Raw genomic sequence first — 16,954 nt, 5'->3', positions numbered from 1 at the left:
CTGGAATAACCACCTTGTACTTTAGTCGTTCATATTTCTTGTTCTTGTTTTTTTTTTCTTTTGGTCTTATGGGTTTGCCTCTGCCCAAGGGCACGCCTTTCATTGTCCGCAGCGACGGACCAACAGCGATTGCAGCGAATACAATCTCCGCTCTAGTCATAAAACAATCTGCTAGAGGTCATTTACAGAGTTTATGAGCTTTGTCGGTGCTTCTTTAGAAATACAAATTCATTTGAACCAAAACTTTCGACTTTGTAGTTCGCTAACTGAAACTTGTCCCGTGTGGTTGGGCTCACAATTCACTTACGGAATAGGTAGAAGAATTGGAGTAGAAAGTATCCTGAAAAATAAAGCAAAATGCAACCTTCAGTACTAATATTAGCTTATACACTGGCTGGAACTCAGCAGGGTCGTCATGGTCATGTGATCGCGAGCTCGCAGGTGAGGCTTGCCTAAACCAAGACTGCAATCCAGACTCGGACTCATTGAACATTACCAACCGCCAAGTTAAACTCTCCAATATCCGATCACTACAGTCGCATTGAGTGTACACTCACAACCACGCAATATGTCGAACGAAATGGAAGTCGATCCTCCTGTCGCACAAGACGACGCACCCGAGCAATCTGGCAGCTTTGAGCCACGGACACAGGAAAATGCGGTTGCTGTGCGCAGTATCGAAGGATGGATCATCCTTGTGTCCAACATCCACGAGGAAGCATCAGAAGAGGATGTTACCGACCTATTTGCGGAGTACGGAGAGATCAAAAACTTCAGCTTGAACCTCGACCGCCGGACGGGTTACGCCAAGGTACGCTCCTGCCTGTCCCAATGGGACACTCGGTTTGAGACCAACTCTCAATGTCTTGTGTCTTGAGTCGTGATTTATTGTGATGGTCCGCCCTGAATCTTGGGCTAACAAAACTGTTCCTAGGGTTACGCATTGATCGAATACTCAACACTCCCCGAAGCCAGCGATGCTATCCAGAACCTGAACGACACCAAGCTTCTTGACCAGACCATTCATGTTGACTACGCATTTGTTCGCCCACCCCCATCTGCCAAGGGCAAGAACGGAGCCAACAAGGGCCGTGGTGGTCGGAATCGCAGCCGAAGCCCCAACCGCAGTCGCAGCCCTGAAGCCGCCGGTGACCGGGAATAAGCTGTTTAATGGATATGAAAGATGAAATTTGACACAAAGATGCATGGCTTGTGACCTTTCACATGATACCTAGGGCTTTCACTTTAATCTTGCCTTTTCTTTTTCCACTCTTGCGCTGTTACATCAACTCCCACCGGTTCACCTGAACAATCCCCCTGGATAACTGAACCACCTGGACTTCGCCGGTGTTACCCCCTGTTGGACCTACCCGATTCATGCTGAATGAGATGTGCCATGGGACACGTCCGCAAAGAGGGATACGCCGGCGCCGTGATAGATTGCCATAATGGTATGGGATCCCGTTCCTGACCTGTCACAGAACCTTGCTGACCTCAATCCAGAATGAAAGGCAATTTCGATAAAATACAAAAATTGAACTGTCAACTTAGCGAAGACCATCTTGGCTCCATAAACCAACCCTTCAGTAATAGACACTGTGCAGGAGGCTTGTATTCGGCGATGTGTGACTTGTTCCCATACTGGGTAGTCTTGCGACTCATTTTGTAACCGAATAGCATGCTATTCGCCAGATCTCCATTTGTAGAAGAGCCCTTAGTCGCTTGACTTCGTATCCGATGCCTTGCAGGTGGATCACGCGACAGCCATGTGGCGCCCTCCTCCAGCCAATATATAAACTGCAAATTAGCTTTAGACTCAACGAAATCTATAGTCCTGGGCCTACCAGCACAGTAACAGCGCAAGTTCATATCCTATAGAGGCTGGGGTCAGGAAGCGGGTCTGGTGACTAAGACCGAACCCTGGCCCGTTTTCCCCGCATGAGCCTATCCTGCGCACTTCCTCTTTTTCACGTCATTGCGTACTCTCTCCTTATATATCTATAGAATTGTTCTATTACCTGGTGTCTGGGGATCTGGTTCTGGCAGGATCACTTTCCTGAGACAGAATGGCTCCCCGACACACTTCCTCTAGCCCCTTGAGGCTACCACGGTCTCTATATTGTATCATTACACTATGTGTCCTGTCATTTTCGGCTGTGGTCAATGCGCTGGCGTATCCGCAGCAAGATGTGCTGGGTGAATCATTGTCGACTGTCAATGGGGACTCCAGTGTCTTTGGTGACCCTTCTGCGGAGACGGTTCTGGGAGATCCTGAATCGACATCGGGAGGGTCAAGCCACGAACCAATTATTGAGACACTGCGGGATCTTATTGATGCACTGCGTGTCATGCAAGACAAATATTTTGTATTATGGCAGGGCACATGGCCTACCAGCATCGATTGGACTGCCGCCGTGCTGGGAACACACGTTTCGGCGGCGCTGTCATCGCTGACGTCTGGACCGCTTGATATGCCTGAGACGGATGACTTACAAGGATTGACCTTCTTCATGCTTGAGAATACTGTCAACCAGTACTTCAGCCATACATCTGCCTTCTACTTCGGCGAGAATGCATTCAGTCTGCGGAACCAGGCTTACGATGACATGCTCTGGGTTGTGCTGGGGTGGCTGGAAAATATCAAGTTCCAAGACGTCCATTCAGATTTGCATTACACTTCATCCAATGCCAGTTCTGGACAACCATGGTATGGCACTCAATTCCGTGACTCTGCAGCACACAGAGCACGACTATTCTACGAACTTGCCTCGGCAGGCTGGGACAAGACTCTTTGCGATGGCGGTATGATCTGGAGCCCATATTTGACGCCATACAAAAACGCCATCACGAACGAGCTGTTCATCTCCGCAAGTATCGGCATGTACCTTTATTTCCCAGGTGATCCCATCGACTCACCATTCCTCGTCAACTCACAAAATACCCATGCAACACGGAAGAATATACACAATGTTGCCCATCTCAAGGCTGCTGTTGACGGGTACAGATGGCTCAATCACTCGAATATGACCGGCCCTGGTGGACTCTATGCCGATGGCTTCCATATCAGTGGCTATCAAAGCTCGCAGAAACCCGGCTCGGGAAAGTGCGACCAGCTTAACACTATGGTCTACACCTACAACCAAGGTGTCATCCTCAGTGGGCTGAGAGGGCTCTGGCTAGCCACCAACTCAAAAGACTATCTGGTAGACGGCCATGAGCTGGTTCACAAAGTACAGCTCGCTACCGGCTGGCCGTACATCTCTAGTCCGCAGTGGAAAGGACTCGGCCGCGGAGGTGTACTAGAAGATGCATGCGATGCCGGTGGCTCCTGCTCTCAAGATGGACAAACCTTCAAAGGAATATTCTTCCATCATCTTGCAGAGTTCTGCCGGCCTCTGCAGCCACAAGAAGAACGATTCCTGGCAGACGCCATTAATGGCGGTGACGCAGAAGGAAGTAGCTGGGATGATATCTATCAATGGCATTTGGGACGCTGTCGTGCCTACGGTAGCTGGATCGAGCACAATGCGCAGGCTGCTTTGATGACTCGGGACAGCGATGGCAAGTTCGGTTCTTGGTGGGGTCGTCCATACTGTCAGCTTGAGTCTGATGATATTGTGGATAGCAGTACTATTCCTGCCGACGCCATTGACTACCGCAACTTTAAAGACTCTGGGCCCCTGGTTTCGGGCCTGCACCCGAAGGATTATAATGACCGCGGCCGTGGTCGTACGGTTGAAACACAGTCTGGCGGTATCGCAGTCTTGCGAGCCTTGTATCAATGGCAATCCTGTGGTGCTCTTTGACTGCGATGAACGGTGGCGTTTGGGTAGTAGATAGGTCTTTTCTGTACAGTTTGTATAATCTCCGAGTTTCAGGTTCAGCTTCGGAGTCATTATCATCACTTATCCTTTCACAGTTGAAATTATCCTACAACAACTCTCCCAACTCTCCTAGTCCAGAGAAAGTATAAGAAAATAAAACTGTATCACTCTGTGACTCTTGTCCCGGAGATGTCTCGGAGCCGGCTATACTGTACATTTTCCAGGAACAGCATACCAGTCTTTATGATCAATCAGACTCATTGCAAAGATGACATGTATAACATGACTTAACGTTCACTCAGACGCCGACGAAACCAACCGCGCATGAACATGCTTCAGCCTTGCAAGTGAAAACCTGGCTCGTAATTGCATGTGCATCTACAGTACATAACATGCACAGTGCATGCACACCGAACACTCACCGCATCTGCGTTGAATCTCTTTCTAGGGATTGGACAGCTGGCCACAGCGAATGGATCCCCCATCGTGGGACAGTTCAAGCCCCCACAAAACAGGGAAAACCCATTTTGCAAACTGGATATGGTGTCTGATCTGCAGAGGGTGGGACGTGAAGGTGAAGATGCCGTCGATATTGTGAGACTGTGGGTTAGACGGGAGATATTCCTAGACAGTTGAGGCTGAGCTAAGTTAAACTCATGTCTCTGGCAAAAGGTCCCACTGGCACAGCGTCAACAACTCTTTCCCGTTTTGGACGATATGTTGTGTTCTTCTGAGTCCGGTCACCTCCCGTATTAATAGCTTTGTGAACCAGTATATGAGTCACTGAATATATTCTGTGTGTGTATTGTGGGTGGAACCCGACCGTAACACTTTTTGATAACCGTGTCCTTGATTCATCCTGTTGACCAGGAGAGGCAAACAGACGGGCAACCCCCGTAGGCTTGCGCCGTGTCCGGCGCCTCGGTACTACGGAGCAGAGTCTTGTTCGGGGGATTGTTCGAAAATGTTCTAGTGATTGGCACAGTTTCAAATTATTCGGTATTGCAGGGCACAGCATTTTCGGTGCTACGATTGGCGCCAACCATAAAACCACAGAAAAAAATCAAATAAAAAAAAACGGGCGACCAGTGAAAGGGGGCTACAAGGATGGCAATAATGAAAAAGACCCCCACCACGTATTGCGGTTATTTTGGTCTTGGATTTACCAGTCCAGTGCATTTCTGCACTGGACGTTGAATGTGCCCGTCTGCTGTCTCATAGACAAAGCAATAGGCAATAGCTCACCTCTACGTAAGGCATTCGTGGATGTCTCACTTGCCCCCCCCTCTCCCCATTGCCCATGAAGATGAATATCTTCCTCGCCTCAACCGTCACAGTGTATTGCGGCCTAAAATCGGTGAAGTGTATGGAGCAGTTACACATTTCCTGGTCTAAGCGTCTCATCATCTGACTATCGGGGGCTCAGGAACGAATCTGGTTTGATGTTTGAGATCCATATCTAACTTCCTAATAGCTTCACCCTGATGCCGTCATGCCTCGTGCAGCGGAAGACTGCTGCATATCCCCGTAGTGGCGTCGGCAGTTCTGATTCGAGGTGATCCTACTACCGGGAATGGGGCTACTGTGTACAGTGTGTACAGTACACTGTCGACAGTCCACACTGAAAACCCTGGACTCCATCACCACCACTCCCCTCTCCATTTTCCCAGAGATCATCTTTTCTCAAGGTTTTCAAGATCGGCGCCTATCTCCATTTCCCCCTCGGCTAGTGATCCATCAAATCATATGGGATGTCAAATCCCCCCCGGGAATGGATCGCCTGAAGCCCAAGCGTTGGGCGCACATTGGTGGGTTAGGAGGACTGTTGACTGGTTGCGGGAGATTACGACCCTGTGCGGAGACACCCTTTCCCGTGAACTGGTGAAGTGTTCTCTGCGCACCTACAAAGGGTGTCAGATCATCTTGACGGTTTCATTTTCGCGGTGGAAGCGGCTACTGTATACTGTACGGACTGGGTCGGAAGAAATGGGGAGAGGGGGGTGAGGACGGTTGGTTTCCACGGTCATCAGAGTCAGGGTCAGGGTTTGGGGAGGGGATTGTTTATTTCCAGTCGAGCGAATATCCGAGGGCCTCTTGTTTTCCAAGGTTAAGGGAGGAGACCATAACCACGGAGTAAGTTCCCCTTTAACGTTTGCCACTGGGATATGCAGACTCTTTATGTCGTGAATGAGAAAATAGGACATGGCGTCATTTTGGCTTGTTGAGGCTCGATCGACATTGCATACAATATCCACCCCCTGAGAAACCTCCTTAAATTCTAAGTCCAGTGCAATAACCTCTAATTCCAAGTCTAATTGCCCTCTATATTTACTCGGCTAAACGGTGGAGGTACCAGTGACCTCCCCTAACCCCATCCCCTCCAGCGACCGGCGGTGTACCGGGTACCAGAGAAAAAAAAAAAGGGCACACCGAGTAATCATTTAATATGTGGCTGCCACGCGCCTCCCCCACTTTCTAAAGAGACATGGAACCTGAGAGGCTAAGGGAAGGGATTAGAGAACAGAAAGGATGATCATTACCAAGGGCAATCTGCTGGATACGATAGACAAAATCCCGGAGACTCCTGAGGTACCAAGTGGTGCCGCTCCCGTAGCCCCAATCAACAAGTCACTGAGAGGTACCCTTTCATGCCGTAACACCAATACCGACCCTCTCTCTCTTCTTCCCATTTCTCTCCTCCACCCACCCCCCCCCCCCCCAAACCAAACCCTCTCCCCCCCCCCCCAGCAGCTCTCTTCCACTTCCATGTCTTTGAAACACCTCGACTTAACATTACTTTCTTTCGTTCACTCTCTCTTCCCTCCTATTACTGTCCCTCGATCACGCCTTGACCTCGCCCTGAATTGATTTTTATTACACACTCTTCTTTCCCCCCCGATCTCCGCTCCCTTTAAGTCGACCCCGGTCGTCTTTCAACCCGGAGAAAAATCCACCATTCTTACCTCTTTTCGAATTTCCACCGACCCCGGTAGCTACCTCAAGCGTAACACAGATTTTCCATCTGGGGTACATCGCTAGGGGTAGACCCGTGGTCGTTTTCATCAGCCTACGCTTTTCCTCCGACCCTTTAAAAACCCTGACCCAATCGCGGGATCCTCATTACACCGCCACCCTGGACGTCTTTTTGAGCCTGTGTGTCGCGAGTAGTTACCCTGATGGCCTCAGATACAGCGATGACTGAAGCCTCTCCTGTTGATACCTTGCCGCACCCAAACGACGGTGGCCGCATGCATATGTCATCCCTTTCTTCATCATCTTCCATATCCGACGCCGAAACAGATCGTCGAGGCCGGTCAGAACGTCCCCGAATGGCGAGTCGAAAACCCAGTGCTTCGATTCTTGTCCCTCGGGACCATCCCGAAATCGAAATTGAGGAGGAAGAGTTTCCCCCAGACGACGCCCGGGCCATGAGTCCCCGACGGAATTCCGCCGATTTAGAACGGTTAGGCAAGGAAGCTCGTCAAACTCTACAAGAGTGAGTTTTTTCTACAACTGTTTGGGACGGAAAGCGACGGTTTGAGTTTTGCAGGCTAACGAGGCGAGCGGGAAAAAAAATAGACAAGCCAAGGCCCTTCAATCATCTCTTCAGGCTCTCGCCGAGCGTATCGACGCAGTCAAATCGGACCACGACAAGTTGGAAAATGAGAACAAGATTCTACAAGACTACATCGGTGGTCTCACCCGCAATATGACCAAGAGCGAAATGACCCGCAGTACGAAGGCCCGCAAAGCGCAGAAGTAATGGAACTATCCTCATGAGGGATCAAATGTCGCCAGGTGGTCCAAGATCTCTCTCCGTGAATGTCAACCCGGTGGAGATGGCCTCAGATTTGCGACAGGGGGGATTTCTCAAAGTTGCGCCCGACCGATTCTACCGAGTTTTCCGACTTCTTTTCACTCAACTCATTACGAAGAAATTCCTCCCTATTCTCTTCTCGCACATCCGACTGGACCCTCAATGTTACATGTCCAGCTCATCATGTTACAGTATCAACAACGACAGGGTTGAGGTCTCTCTGGCGACACGAATGCCTTTCTCTCTCTCCGAAATGGAGGTCAGCAGTTCTCCAGGAACGTCTTACGATCGCCACTTTCTCACACATCATATCTACCCGACTGGTTCGGCCACCCGAAAAATACTACGAAAAATACCAAAAAAAAAAGAATACGACACTTTCGAGTTGAACGCCACAACGCCATCATCGTCTCCACAGCCCCCTGTTCAACCGAGATCGAACCGCTGGAGCGATGAGGCTGAAGTCGGATATATCTTCTCAAGGGGGTTCAAGGGATCATTTGTGACATCACTGCATATCTGGTGTTCGTCAAGTGGTCCGCCACCTGAACCTTGGCAATAATTGTGTTTTTCGTTCTTCTTACATCATCCTCAACGCGGTGTGCGACCTCAAACCACCTGCTCCCTTCATCCCTTGTCGATATTATTGGGCCTATCTCTTCCTCATCTTTTTTCTATTCGGCGTTTCTTTCTCGTGGCGGTTTTGTGAACACATGTTTCACTTGTACTTTTTTTTCCTTCGTTTTCTTTTCTCTTCCTCTTCGTTTTCTTATTTTGTCATTCGATGCATAGCACCTTGGGCGTTTTCGGGGACTGGGATTAGACTCGATTTGATTGAATGACTCTTGCTGGAGCCGCACTGGAAATGTTTTCTCGTCATGGTTGCATTTGCATGGTGACGGTCACGGTCACAGCAGGACGGCGTGGAAAGTGGAAAGCATCTTAGGGGTCCTTCGGAGCAGTCCATTTGTCTTCTTATCTTTACCTCTCATATGCCCTTTCGGTTTTCGGGGGGGTTCTCTGTATATCTGCGTTTTGTCATTCTTCTTTTCTTCCTTTCGCTTCTCACCTACCATTCTTCTCCCTTCGTCTACTCCTTAACCAATTTTCCGCTGGACTGACTATCCCCACCGATTCCATTCGTGTCTCTCCTTTCCCGCCAAGGAGAGACAGAGATGACGGCTTCCGTCATCTCATTATCGCACCTCTATACTACATTTTTGCACTTGCACTCGCACTTGCTATACCCATGAGCGTGCATGTCTCAACTTACCCCTTTGACCCATCTTTTATTTTTCCCTTTGCGTTTATCTTTTTTTTTTACAATCCTCATCTCATTCATACCCCTTTTTTATCGAGCCCGCATGGCTGGTAGCATTGTGGTCTCAACCATGACAGCAAATGGAAATTATTTCAGACTAAACCGTCCTGTCTTTTCTTTGTAGATCTCCTTTCGCTTATCGCCTTAGTGTTGACCCAGCCATGGGCGGACACGTAGATCGCCCCGTATATCCATGTATGAATTGGGTCGCTGAACGTGAAAAAGGGGGGGAGGGGAACTCCCGAAACATTCCCAATAACTGCTGATCCTTTGAGACGCATTCAATGACCCCAGTACGAGGTATTAACCCAGACAAATTGTAATCCGTAGAGTGCGCTTGACTTGACTACAATATTACTGTACAGCACAGTTCCACCAAGGCAGCAACAGCAACCTGCAGTCTCCACAGCCTTACATTCCTCCGTGCAGTGATATCCCATCCAAGCAAGACGATTGGACCAGTTCAATACACTACAGTATATAAGTTATAGATACTGTAGCCACTATAGACACCGAGAGCTCACACCCCCAACAAAAAGAGCAAGCGGATACATATTCCATGAATTAACGCCAGCGCGTCCCCCCTCGATCTCTTCCGATCATTCGATCATTCGACCCGGAGATTATCAACCTGGAAAGTGGAGGGCCACGGACGGGGTCCAAGCATTCAGAGCGAGGGCAGGACCAGCCGTTTTGCAATTCGCGCAGAAGATCGCCAGTCCGGCCCGAGCGACTTCTTCACCGATTTTTTGACGTTGCTGGAAGACGCCTTTGCGCCATTTCGCTTGTTGGCGTCTGGTGATGATCGATCTGAACGTTCATGTTCGTGTTCTTGGGCTTGTCATTTGCGTGGGGGACGTGTCCACGGCCTGGAGTCAATGATGTCGGTGGGGGGGAAGACTGGGGATCGAGCGTGGATTGTACTGGGTGGTTGGTGAGGCATATGTTGGGAGGGTGTGGGGGGGCATTTGGTGTGCAGGAGCGTTGGATGACTGTAGACCTGGGGTAGGCTGCCCAAGGAACCGCGATAGCCTCTATGGGGTTGGGATCTTGGCTTTGCGTCTCAAGGTGCGTCAATATAGGGCTCTAGTAGATATTGGTTGTTTATATCCAGCTCTGCATTCACATTAGAGTATCTGTACAGAAAGAATATGTCATGGAAAGAGTGCAGACAATGGACCAGGGAATGTACAGTACTCCCAAGGAGAAAAAGCAAATATAAGGTCCATGTCAGATCAAGGCACAACCGCAGTTTAGGCGCTTGCAGTTACATATTCCAAGTAGAACCCCCCTGTCATGTTCAGTGCTCGTGTGACTATCTCAGACTCCAGCCTGCAGCCTCCAGCACATCGCTTGGGGGAAATGATATCGACAGGGTTGAGCGTCATGTCGTTGCTTGCTGATGTTTGTTTTTCAGAAGTGAGGCAACATTGGGAGTTCTCATTCGCATCTGTCTCGTACTTTTTACCTTTAACCTAATCCGTCAGTACTGTAGAATATTCCACGCGTGGTATTGAACGTCCATGTTGTGTATTTGGAGCAGAGTTGACAATACGGAAATGAAAGGTGCCATGCATCCATAGGTTGGTTCATGCAGCAGTCACTTTAATGAAGGACAATGTTAATGCCATTGTTGTCTATTCTTAGCGGAGATATAAAATTAGCCCCATATGCTATAACGTTATAAGGCAACGTATTCGATCAAGAGCGAGTGTAATTATCTTTCTATCACTGATCGTATTCTAGGGAAACTTCTCAATCGTTTAACGTTCAAGGCAACGAACTTACCGTTGAAGTCGCTAAATCCGCACTTTGTAGCGTTGAACTACTTCTTGAATCTCTAATAATGAAAGGTCAAATTCCCTGCCCAAGGTCGGCGCATTTCTGGGGACGAGTTACCCTCACTTTTTTATCGAGTCTTCCATGGCTTTGAGGACAACACAAATGCGCTTGGAGCTGTACTGAAACAAACAGGGTCTTGGTACTTAACACTTGGTTAACTAAAAACTATACATTATACCATCTTAGGGATATATCGATTTGGTTATAACATCCCCAATACTTGTGCTTGTGACCACCGGTCATCCGTCTCTGCACGTCGTATCGCCTAGGATATAAGCCTACGTAGCAAATCCTCCATTTTTATTGTTTGAACAGATCAAGTATCGGTGGTGACTATCGTTGTACGTCTAAAGAACCGGCTTTGAATGTATTAGTCGAACGTAATGTGTAGTGGATTAACTTGAAATATTATTTAGACTTGGATCTGTTGACTTCAATACCTAACGATAACTTATGCACATGTGTCATGGCGTAATATAAAAGTATGCAGGCTTTCCTTTGTATCAATTGAGATTCAACTATGATCAGGTAGCTAGAAATATTATAATGGAATATAAGTTGGGACATGACAAAAACACACCCCTCCCCATAGAATAATGGATGTATAACATTAGCGTTAGGATTAGCACCTTTTTGAATATTATATAGGATGATGAATGTGAATCCTCGGCATCGTATCATTGGTGCGGGATCTTGTGGCACACGCTTGGTATGCGGTCAGATGTGTCCTCGCGAGTCGAAGTCCCACGGGTAATTCGCTACCAGCTTTCTGACTGACAAGTTCTTGGCTGCTATATCAGCGAGCTCATCTGACAGTCGCACTTCCGCGGGGGAGGTATCCATTTGCCGTTGACATCTTGTTGCACGATTGTTGCAAGTGGTGCCCAGGTCTGGGTGGTATTCGATGGAGGAGCTGGGTTACCTGGCGACCTCATATTTTACTTAAAGAATGCATCAAATCTGTCTTGATAAATTGTATATATTATCAATTGTCGCTTACACATCTCGGACCGGAGGACATTCGGTACGTACTTGGACTACAGTATGTGGCAGTATAGTAAATTGAGGTACGTTTTGTTCCTAGGTTTTAAGAGTTACAATCAAAAGCATTCCAGTTTATATGCGGTTTCATCGTATCTTATGTCGGACACCCAAGGTACATGGTTAACTAGGGAATTCCTAGGAAATTCAGGTACCCTGGGTGCGTATTAACCCTACACCCTTGACAACAATCAACTTCTCTGCGGGCTACTAGACGAGAATTGATGATTGATCTGATTTGTTAAAATGCCAAGAATTTGATGCATTTGTTCATGTAAATATAAGGGTAAAAAGAGGTGGCATATGAGGTAAAATATGATACTGAAAATGGGCTAATCCTACTGCTAATGTTATACATCCACTATCAACTTATAAGTTATGGGGAGGGGTGTGTTTTTAACGTGGCCCTATATTTGAGTGACAAGGAACATGTACCCTCTTATAGGCATAGATGTACCTTCACTAGCTCGTTTCTACCAAATCCGTTATCCTTGCTTGCAACCTGAAATACTCTATCTTGGAATATGAATGGTAACATTGAAGCTTGTAAGATTGCCGTTTGTAGGTAAGCATTCGGGAAGGCGGGTATATAAGCTCGACAGCGAACCAGAATGGATTAGAATAGCAACTTGGTGATGTTTCGAAATTCTTCCATTTGAATAAGGATGTCACCTTCCCCTTGTCCTGGGTATCGGTCGTAAAGCGCAACAAATGGGATGTTCAAAGGGGCCCCGATAACTCTGTCATGCTCTTCGTCGAGCTTTGGATCTTTCGTGTAGACAAAGAGGACATCAATCCACTGGTTACCAGTTCCGTTCTCTTCTAGGGACTCCAATAGCTTCTCTGCTTCGACCTGGAGATTCTAGAGACATGTAAATGGTTGTACAACATGCTCAGGGGGAAGGGTACTCATAAGTGAAGCGAAGGTTCTGTCACTCTCGGACATTTTGTGAAGTTGAAGGGTAAATTCGGAATCAGTATGATCAATAGAGACGGACGACATCCTAGGATGGTGATGGATGTATAGCTAACCGTGTCACCTGATTGGACGAGGCTTTGACGACAAACCCTCAACTTCAACTTCAACTTCAAATTCTCAAGTAAGCCATGCATGGTCGAACATGAAGAGGCAAGAACACACCTGGTTACCCTGATATGGCACGTAGCATGGTTATCAAGCAACAATTGCATAACAGGATGGGATTGTATCGAGGAAAAGCAGTTGCCCTCTATGTAAATCCACTATGATTGGTCACTGGGAAATACATGACTGGACTGTCGAGATCGAGCATGAGTCCGAGCCTGAGCGACTTCAGCATAACGCAGCCCAGGCAGGAAAGCCCCATCTGGCGGCCATTATCCTGTCTATATGTATGCATGCATACGTATACTGTTCAACACTTTGTCAGTGGCACTGTACACAGATCATGAATATAGCTCCCGTGGGTGCCCTCTGTTTACTACCTCGACTGCAAATTTACACAATGATAGCAAATATTCAGGTCAATATACGAATTCATCTTCGAATCCATGTCTAGGGATAATCAAACGCCATATGGCACAGAGTACGGGAGATGAAGAAGAGAAAAGGTAAGAAAACCAAGTCGGAGATCAGCAAAATACATCCTCGTGGAAATCCTGATAAGGAACTGATTGAATAAAAACTTCTGTGTGGTGTGTCCTGTGTATGTGTTGGGGTGCTGTGAGAGTGCGCGCAAAGGGACTCTTTGGGTAGTTAAGAGGCAAAGTAGACAAAATAACAAGGAGAATGAAAAACGAAAAAGAGAAGACAGATGGATATCCCCAGGCAGAGAACACAAGCACCGGGCCAAAAGCAGACAAGGCATAAGGTAAGTAGAGGACCCGAAGTAAAATGAACCAGTGCAGTATCAAAGCACGGTGATATCTCTCGTAGGCCCTTGCGAGCCTTGAGAAAGAACAACCCAACTCATGTCAATACATTCCACGGTTCCGTTCTCCTTCTTTCCCCTCTATGTCCTTGCACAGGGAGACCCGTCGCGCGCTCTCTCTCTCGGCTGTCTCATCCGTCCTGAGGACGTGAGTCCTTCGACAAGATCTTTTTAGGTGTTACTCATTTACTCGGCGGGCTTCTCGCCCTCGGTAGCCGGGGCCTCCTCCTTCTTCTCGGCGGGGGCGGCGCTCTCGGCAGCGGGCTCAGCCTCGGACGAGGTCCAGAGGGTCTAGGACTAGTTAATAATTGAATTTCATCCATGTCGAGCGAAGTACATACCAGGTTATCACGGAGGAGCTGCATGATGAGAGTGGAGTCCTTGTAGCTCTCCTCGCTCAGGGTGTCGAGCTCTGCAGATAGACGTTAGTTCCAAACTGTGGGATTTTCAGGGAAAATATAGACGTACCAGCAATAGCATCGTCGAAGGCGAGCTTGGCGAGGTGGCAAGCCTGGTCGGGGGAGTTGAGGATCTCGTAGTAGAAGACGGAGAAGTTAAGGGCAAGTCCGAGACGGATGGGGTGAGTGGGGGCGAGGTCAGTCTGGGCGATCTCGGTGGCGGCCTTGTAGGCCTCCAGGGAGTAGTCGGCGGCACCCTTGCGGCGGTCGCCAATGGCGAACTCAGCGAGGTAACGGTGGTAGTCACCCTTCATCTTGTGGTAGAAGACCTTGGACTCGCCGGACTGGGCGGACTTGATGAGGTGCTCGTCGAGGACCTCGAGGATGTCATCGCAGATCTTGGCAAGCTCGGCCTCGATCTTCTGGCGGTACTCCTTAATCAAGGTGACCTGGGACTCGTTGCCCTTGGACTCCTCCTTCTGCTCGATCGAGGTGACAATTCTCCAGGAAGCACGGCGGGCACCGATGACGTTCTTGTAAGCGACGGACAGGAGATTCCGCTCCTCAACGGTGAGCTCAACATCGGCCGAGGCAACGACCTTCATGTTCTCGACCATCTCTGTATCGCATGGTTAGCGGATATGACAGAAAGTCTGGCGATATTCAACCAACCTTCATAGCGCTCAGCCTGCTCAGCGAGCTTGGCGAGGTAGACAGCGTCTTCGTGACCCATTGTGAAAATGTGTTTTCTGCAGATATACCAGGTTAGCGAGTTATCGATTAATTATGCTGAGTTGTCACGAATTTCGATAGGAAACGCATCAAATCACGCCATCGAGAACAGTGCAAGCAAGGCGGTCGAGAGGGGTAGACAGCCGCCCCTCAAGTATCGAGGGGTCCAGGTGTATAATTTCCCCCCAAAAATATCACGTAGAATTATTATCAAGTCATTGGGACGAAAATGCGTGATGGCAGATCATGACGATCATTGGTGATAGCCCAGTGGCCACTTTGCCTTGGTTCCCGTGCGTAGTCGTATCGCAGGAAAGCGGTCGCGGCACCGGTTCAGCGGGTAAACAAGGCAACGAAGACATGTGAATTCCCCCATATATTATCGTGACGCGATTCCATTGACGAGGACTTGACAGGGCTAGACTTGAAGGATATTTTGAAGAGAAGAGGGAAAGTTGTTCTTTTCGAGCCTTGGAAACCAGCGAGTCCTGATATGTGTGTGTGGGGGGGGAAGAGGGGGGGAGGAGGGATATAGGAGATGTGACGTGGGAATGGGGACCATAGTAACCGAGAGATAGATCGAGACAACACTCACCTTGTTTAAAGAGAAAAAGGTGAAAAGGAGATAGATGGATGGGGGGAGGGGAGGATGAAGGGGAAGAGAGAGAGAAGGGGAGAGGAGAAGGAGGGGGGGAAACACAGAAGGCGGTGTTGTTGGGATTTACGCCTGAACAACCCACTTCTTCGGCTTCGAATAAAAGACAGACCAAGTGCTTGGTCACTTGGTCTAATTAATTCTCATTTCGCTTTTGTATTGGTACTTCATCTGCTACAACTTCTCATCTTCTGTGTGGTTCGGTGGGCCAACATCGTCATCCCCCATTCCGCGCCAATCGCCCCGGGGTTCCTTACTTGCGCCTCATTAAGAGACCCAAATCCAAGGCAGACCACTAGTTTCAAACATCATTTCCCGTGTCTACTCGGGCTCTAGGGTTGGCCTCGTTTTCTATCCCCGAGGAAACGGTCCCGACCAGAGGCTGAGCAGGTCATCTGCACCATCCCCCATGATCTCAATATAGTTGAACAAGTCGAATGAGAGCTCATCCACTTATCGCATCTTGGACGCCGGAAACAGAAATTTCTGCTCACATGACCTGCTGATGTAATATTCACCTGACATAAGCCCCTGCTCACATGACGTGGACAAGTTATGTCATGGCTTGATGTGTCCCGGTTCTGCGTACCTTTGTAAAACCTTCCCCTGTCATCTCTCTCTCTTGCTCTCTCTCTTTCTCTCGAAACTCTACTATTCCATCAAGATGCTTCGTCAATTTGTTGTCCGCCCTGCCGTCGCTGCCAACCGGGCAGTCATGACCCGTTCCTTCTCCGCCGCCGTCCCTCGTATGGGTGAGGGTGACACTGGTGCCCCTCGTGCCGGTGCTGGTGCTAGTGCTTCCTCTGGGTAAGCAAAGATAATTACTTCGAGTCTTTCTGTGGCAGTCTGGCCTGGGCTTCAATTACGAGCTCAGCATGTCAGTCTGTCTGCGGGTTGATGACATCATACTCGCGACGATCATCGCTAACACCTGTGCTCTGTAGCGACGCATTCACCCGCCGTGAGGCCGCTCAGGAAAGCATTTACATCCGCCAGAAGGAATTGGAGAAGTGAGTCTCATTTCAATCATTAGACCTTGGGCCAAGAACACAAGCTAACTGTGCTCTCAGGCTCGCTGACCTCAAGAAGAAGATTGCTGAGCAGCGCAAGCACCTCGATGAGCTCGAGGGCCATATGTGAGTGGATCTTTTACGTCTTTCGGATCTTTTGTCATTTCTCCAGCTTGCTGGGTTTAATGATGCATTACAAAGTACATGGCTGACTCGTTTCTTTACAGTGACGGCCTGACCCGCGAATAGACTTCTCCATGCATATCTGAATAGCTAAACTAGTCCAGTGTATAATATTCTCTCTGCTCCAAGCCATCCGAGCTTGTTTACTGGATTCAGTGCCGCTCCATTGACTTCATTGCTAGCGCTTGTTCCTCGCTCAAGCATCTCTCTCCATCCCATTA

General features: G+C 48.6%; 6 protein-coding genes across 6 annotated transcripts; 4 read left to right on the top strand and 2 right to left on the bottom strand.

Annotated features, from left to right (window-relative positions):
* Positions 1–568: 568 nt before the first annotated feature.
* On the top strand, positions 569–1,162 carry N7511_010230 (RBM8 family RNA-binding protein; the record flags this gene model as incomplete). Its single annotated transcript, XM_057132607.1, has 2 exons — positions 569–811; positions 935–1,162. 2 exons carry the CDS (start codon positions 569–571, stop codon positions 1,160–1,162), a joined length of 471 nt encoding a protein of 156 aa, XP_056980595.1.
* A 904-nt stretch (positions 1,163–2,066) lies between these two features.
* N7511_010229 (putative glycosyl hydrolase) lies at positions 2,067–3,806 on the top strand (the record flags this gene model as incomplete). The annotated part of the gene is made up of 1 exon (XM_057132606.1): positions 2,067–3,806. The coding sequence occupies one exon, from the start codon at positions 2,067–2,069 to the stop codon at positions 3,804–3,806; it is 1,740 nt and encodes a 579-aa protein (XP_056980594.1).
* Positions 3,807–7,000: 3,194 nt separating this feature from the next.
* N7511_010228 (short coiled-coil protein) lies at positions 7,001–7,587 on the top strand (the record flags this gene model as incomplete). Its single annotated transcript, XM_057132605.1, has 2 exons — positions 7,001–7,320; positions 7,389–7,587. The coding sequence occupies 2 exons, from the start codon at positions 7,001–7,003 to the stop codon at positions 7,585–7,587; spliced, it is 519 nt and encodes a 172-aa protein (XP_056980593.1).
* Positions 7,588–12,461: 4,874 nt separating this feature from the next.
* On the bottom strand, positions 12,462–12,958 carry N7511_010227 (uncharacterized protein; the record flags this gene model as incomplete). The annotated part of the gene is made up of 2 exons (XM_057132604.1): positions 12,462–12,707; positions 12,914–12,958. The coding sequence occupies 2 exons, from the start codon at positions 12,956–12,958 to the stop codon at positions 12,462–12,464; spliced, it is 291 nt and encodes a 96-aa protein (XP_056980592.1).
* An 872-nt stretch (positions 12,959–13,830) lies between these two features.
* On the bottom strand, positions 13,831–14,918 carry artA (14-3-3 adaptor artA). Its single transcript, XM_057132603.1, has 4 exons — positions 14,826–14,918; positions 14,224–14,772; positions 14,097–14,167; positions 13,831–14,046 (listed from the first exon to the last, which is right to left on the bottom strand). The coding sequence occupies exons 1-4, from the start codon at positions 14,884–14,886 to the stop codon at positions 13,942–13,944; spliced, it is 786 nt and encodes a 261-aa protein (XP_056980591.1). The 5' UTR covers positions 14,887–14,918; the 3' UTR covers positions 13,831–13,941.
* A 1,286-nt stretch (positions 14,919–16,204) lies between these two features.
* On the top strand, positions 16,205–16,799 carry N7511_010225 (uncharacterized protein; the record flags this gene model as incomplete). The annotated part of the gene is made up of 4 exons (XM_057132602.1): positions 16,205–16,347; positions 16,485–16,550; positions 16,611–16,676; positions 16,778–16,799. The coding sequence occupies 4 exons, from the start codon at positions 16,205–16,207 to the stop codon at positions 16,797–16,799; spliced, it is 297 nt and encodes a 98-aa protein (XP_056980590.1).
* Positions 16,800–16,954: the final 155 nt, after the last annotated feature.

Source organism: Penicillium nucicola (assembly GCF_028828085.1).
Source record: "Penicillium nucicola strain IBT 29836 chromosome Unknown utg000010l, whole genome shotgun sequence".
NCBI lineage: Eukaryota > Fungi > Ascomycota > Eurotiomycetes > Eurotiales > Aspergillaceae > Penicillium > Penicillium nucicola.
This window is presented reverse-complemented; position numbering and strand designations above follow the sequence as displayed.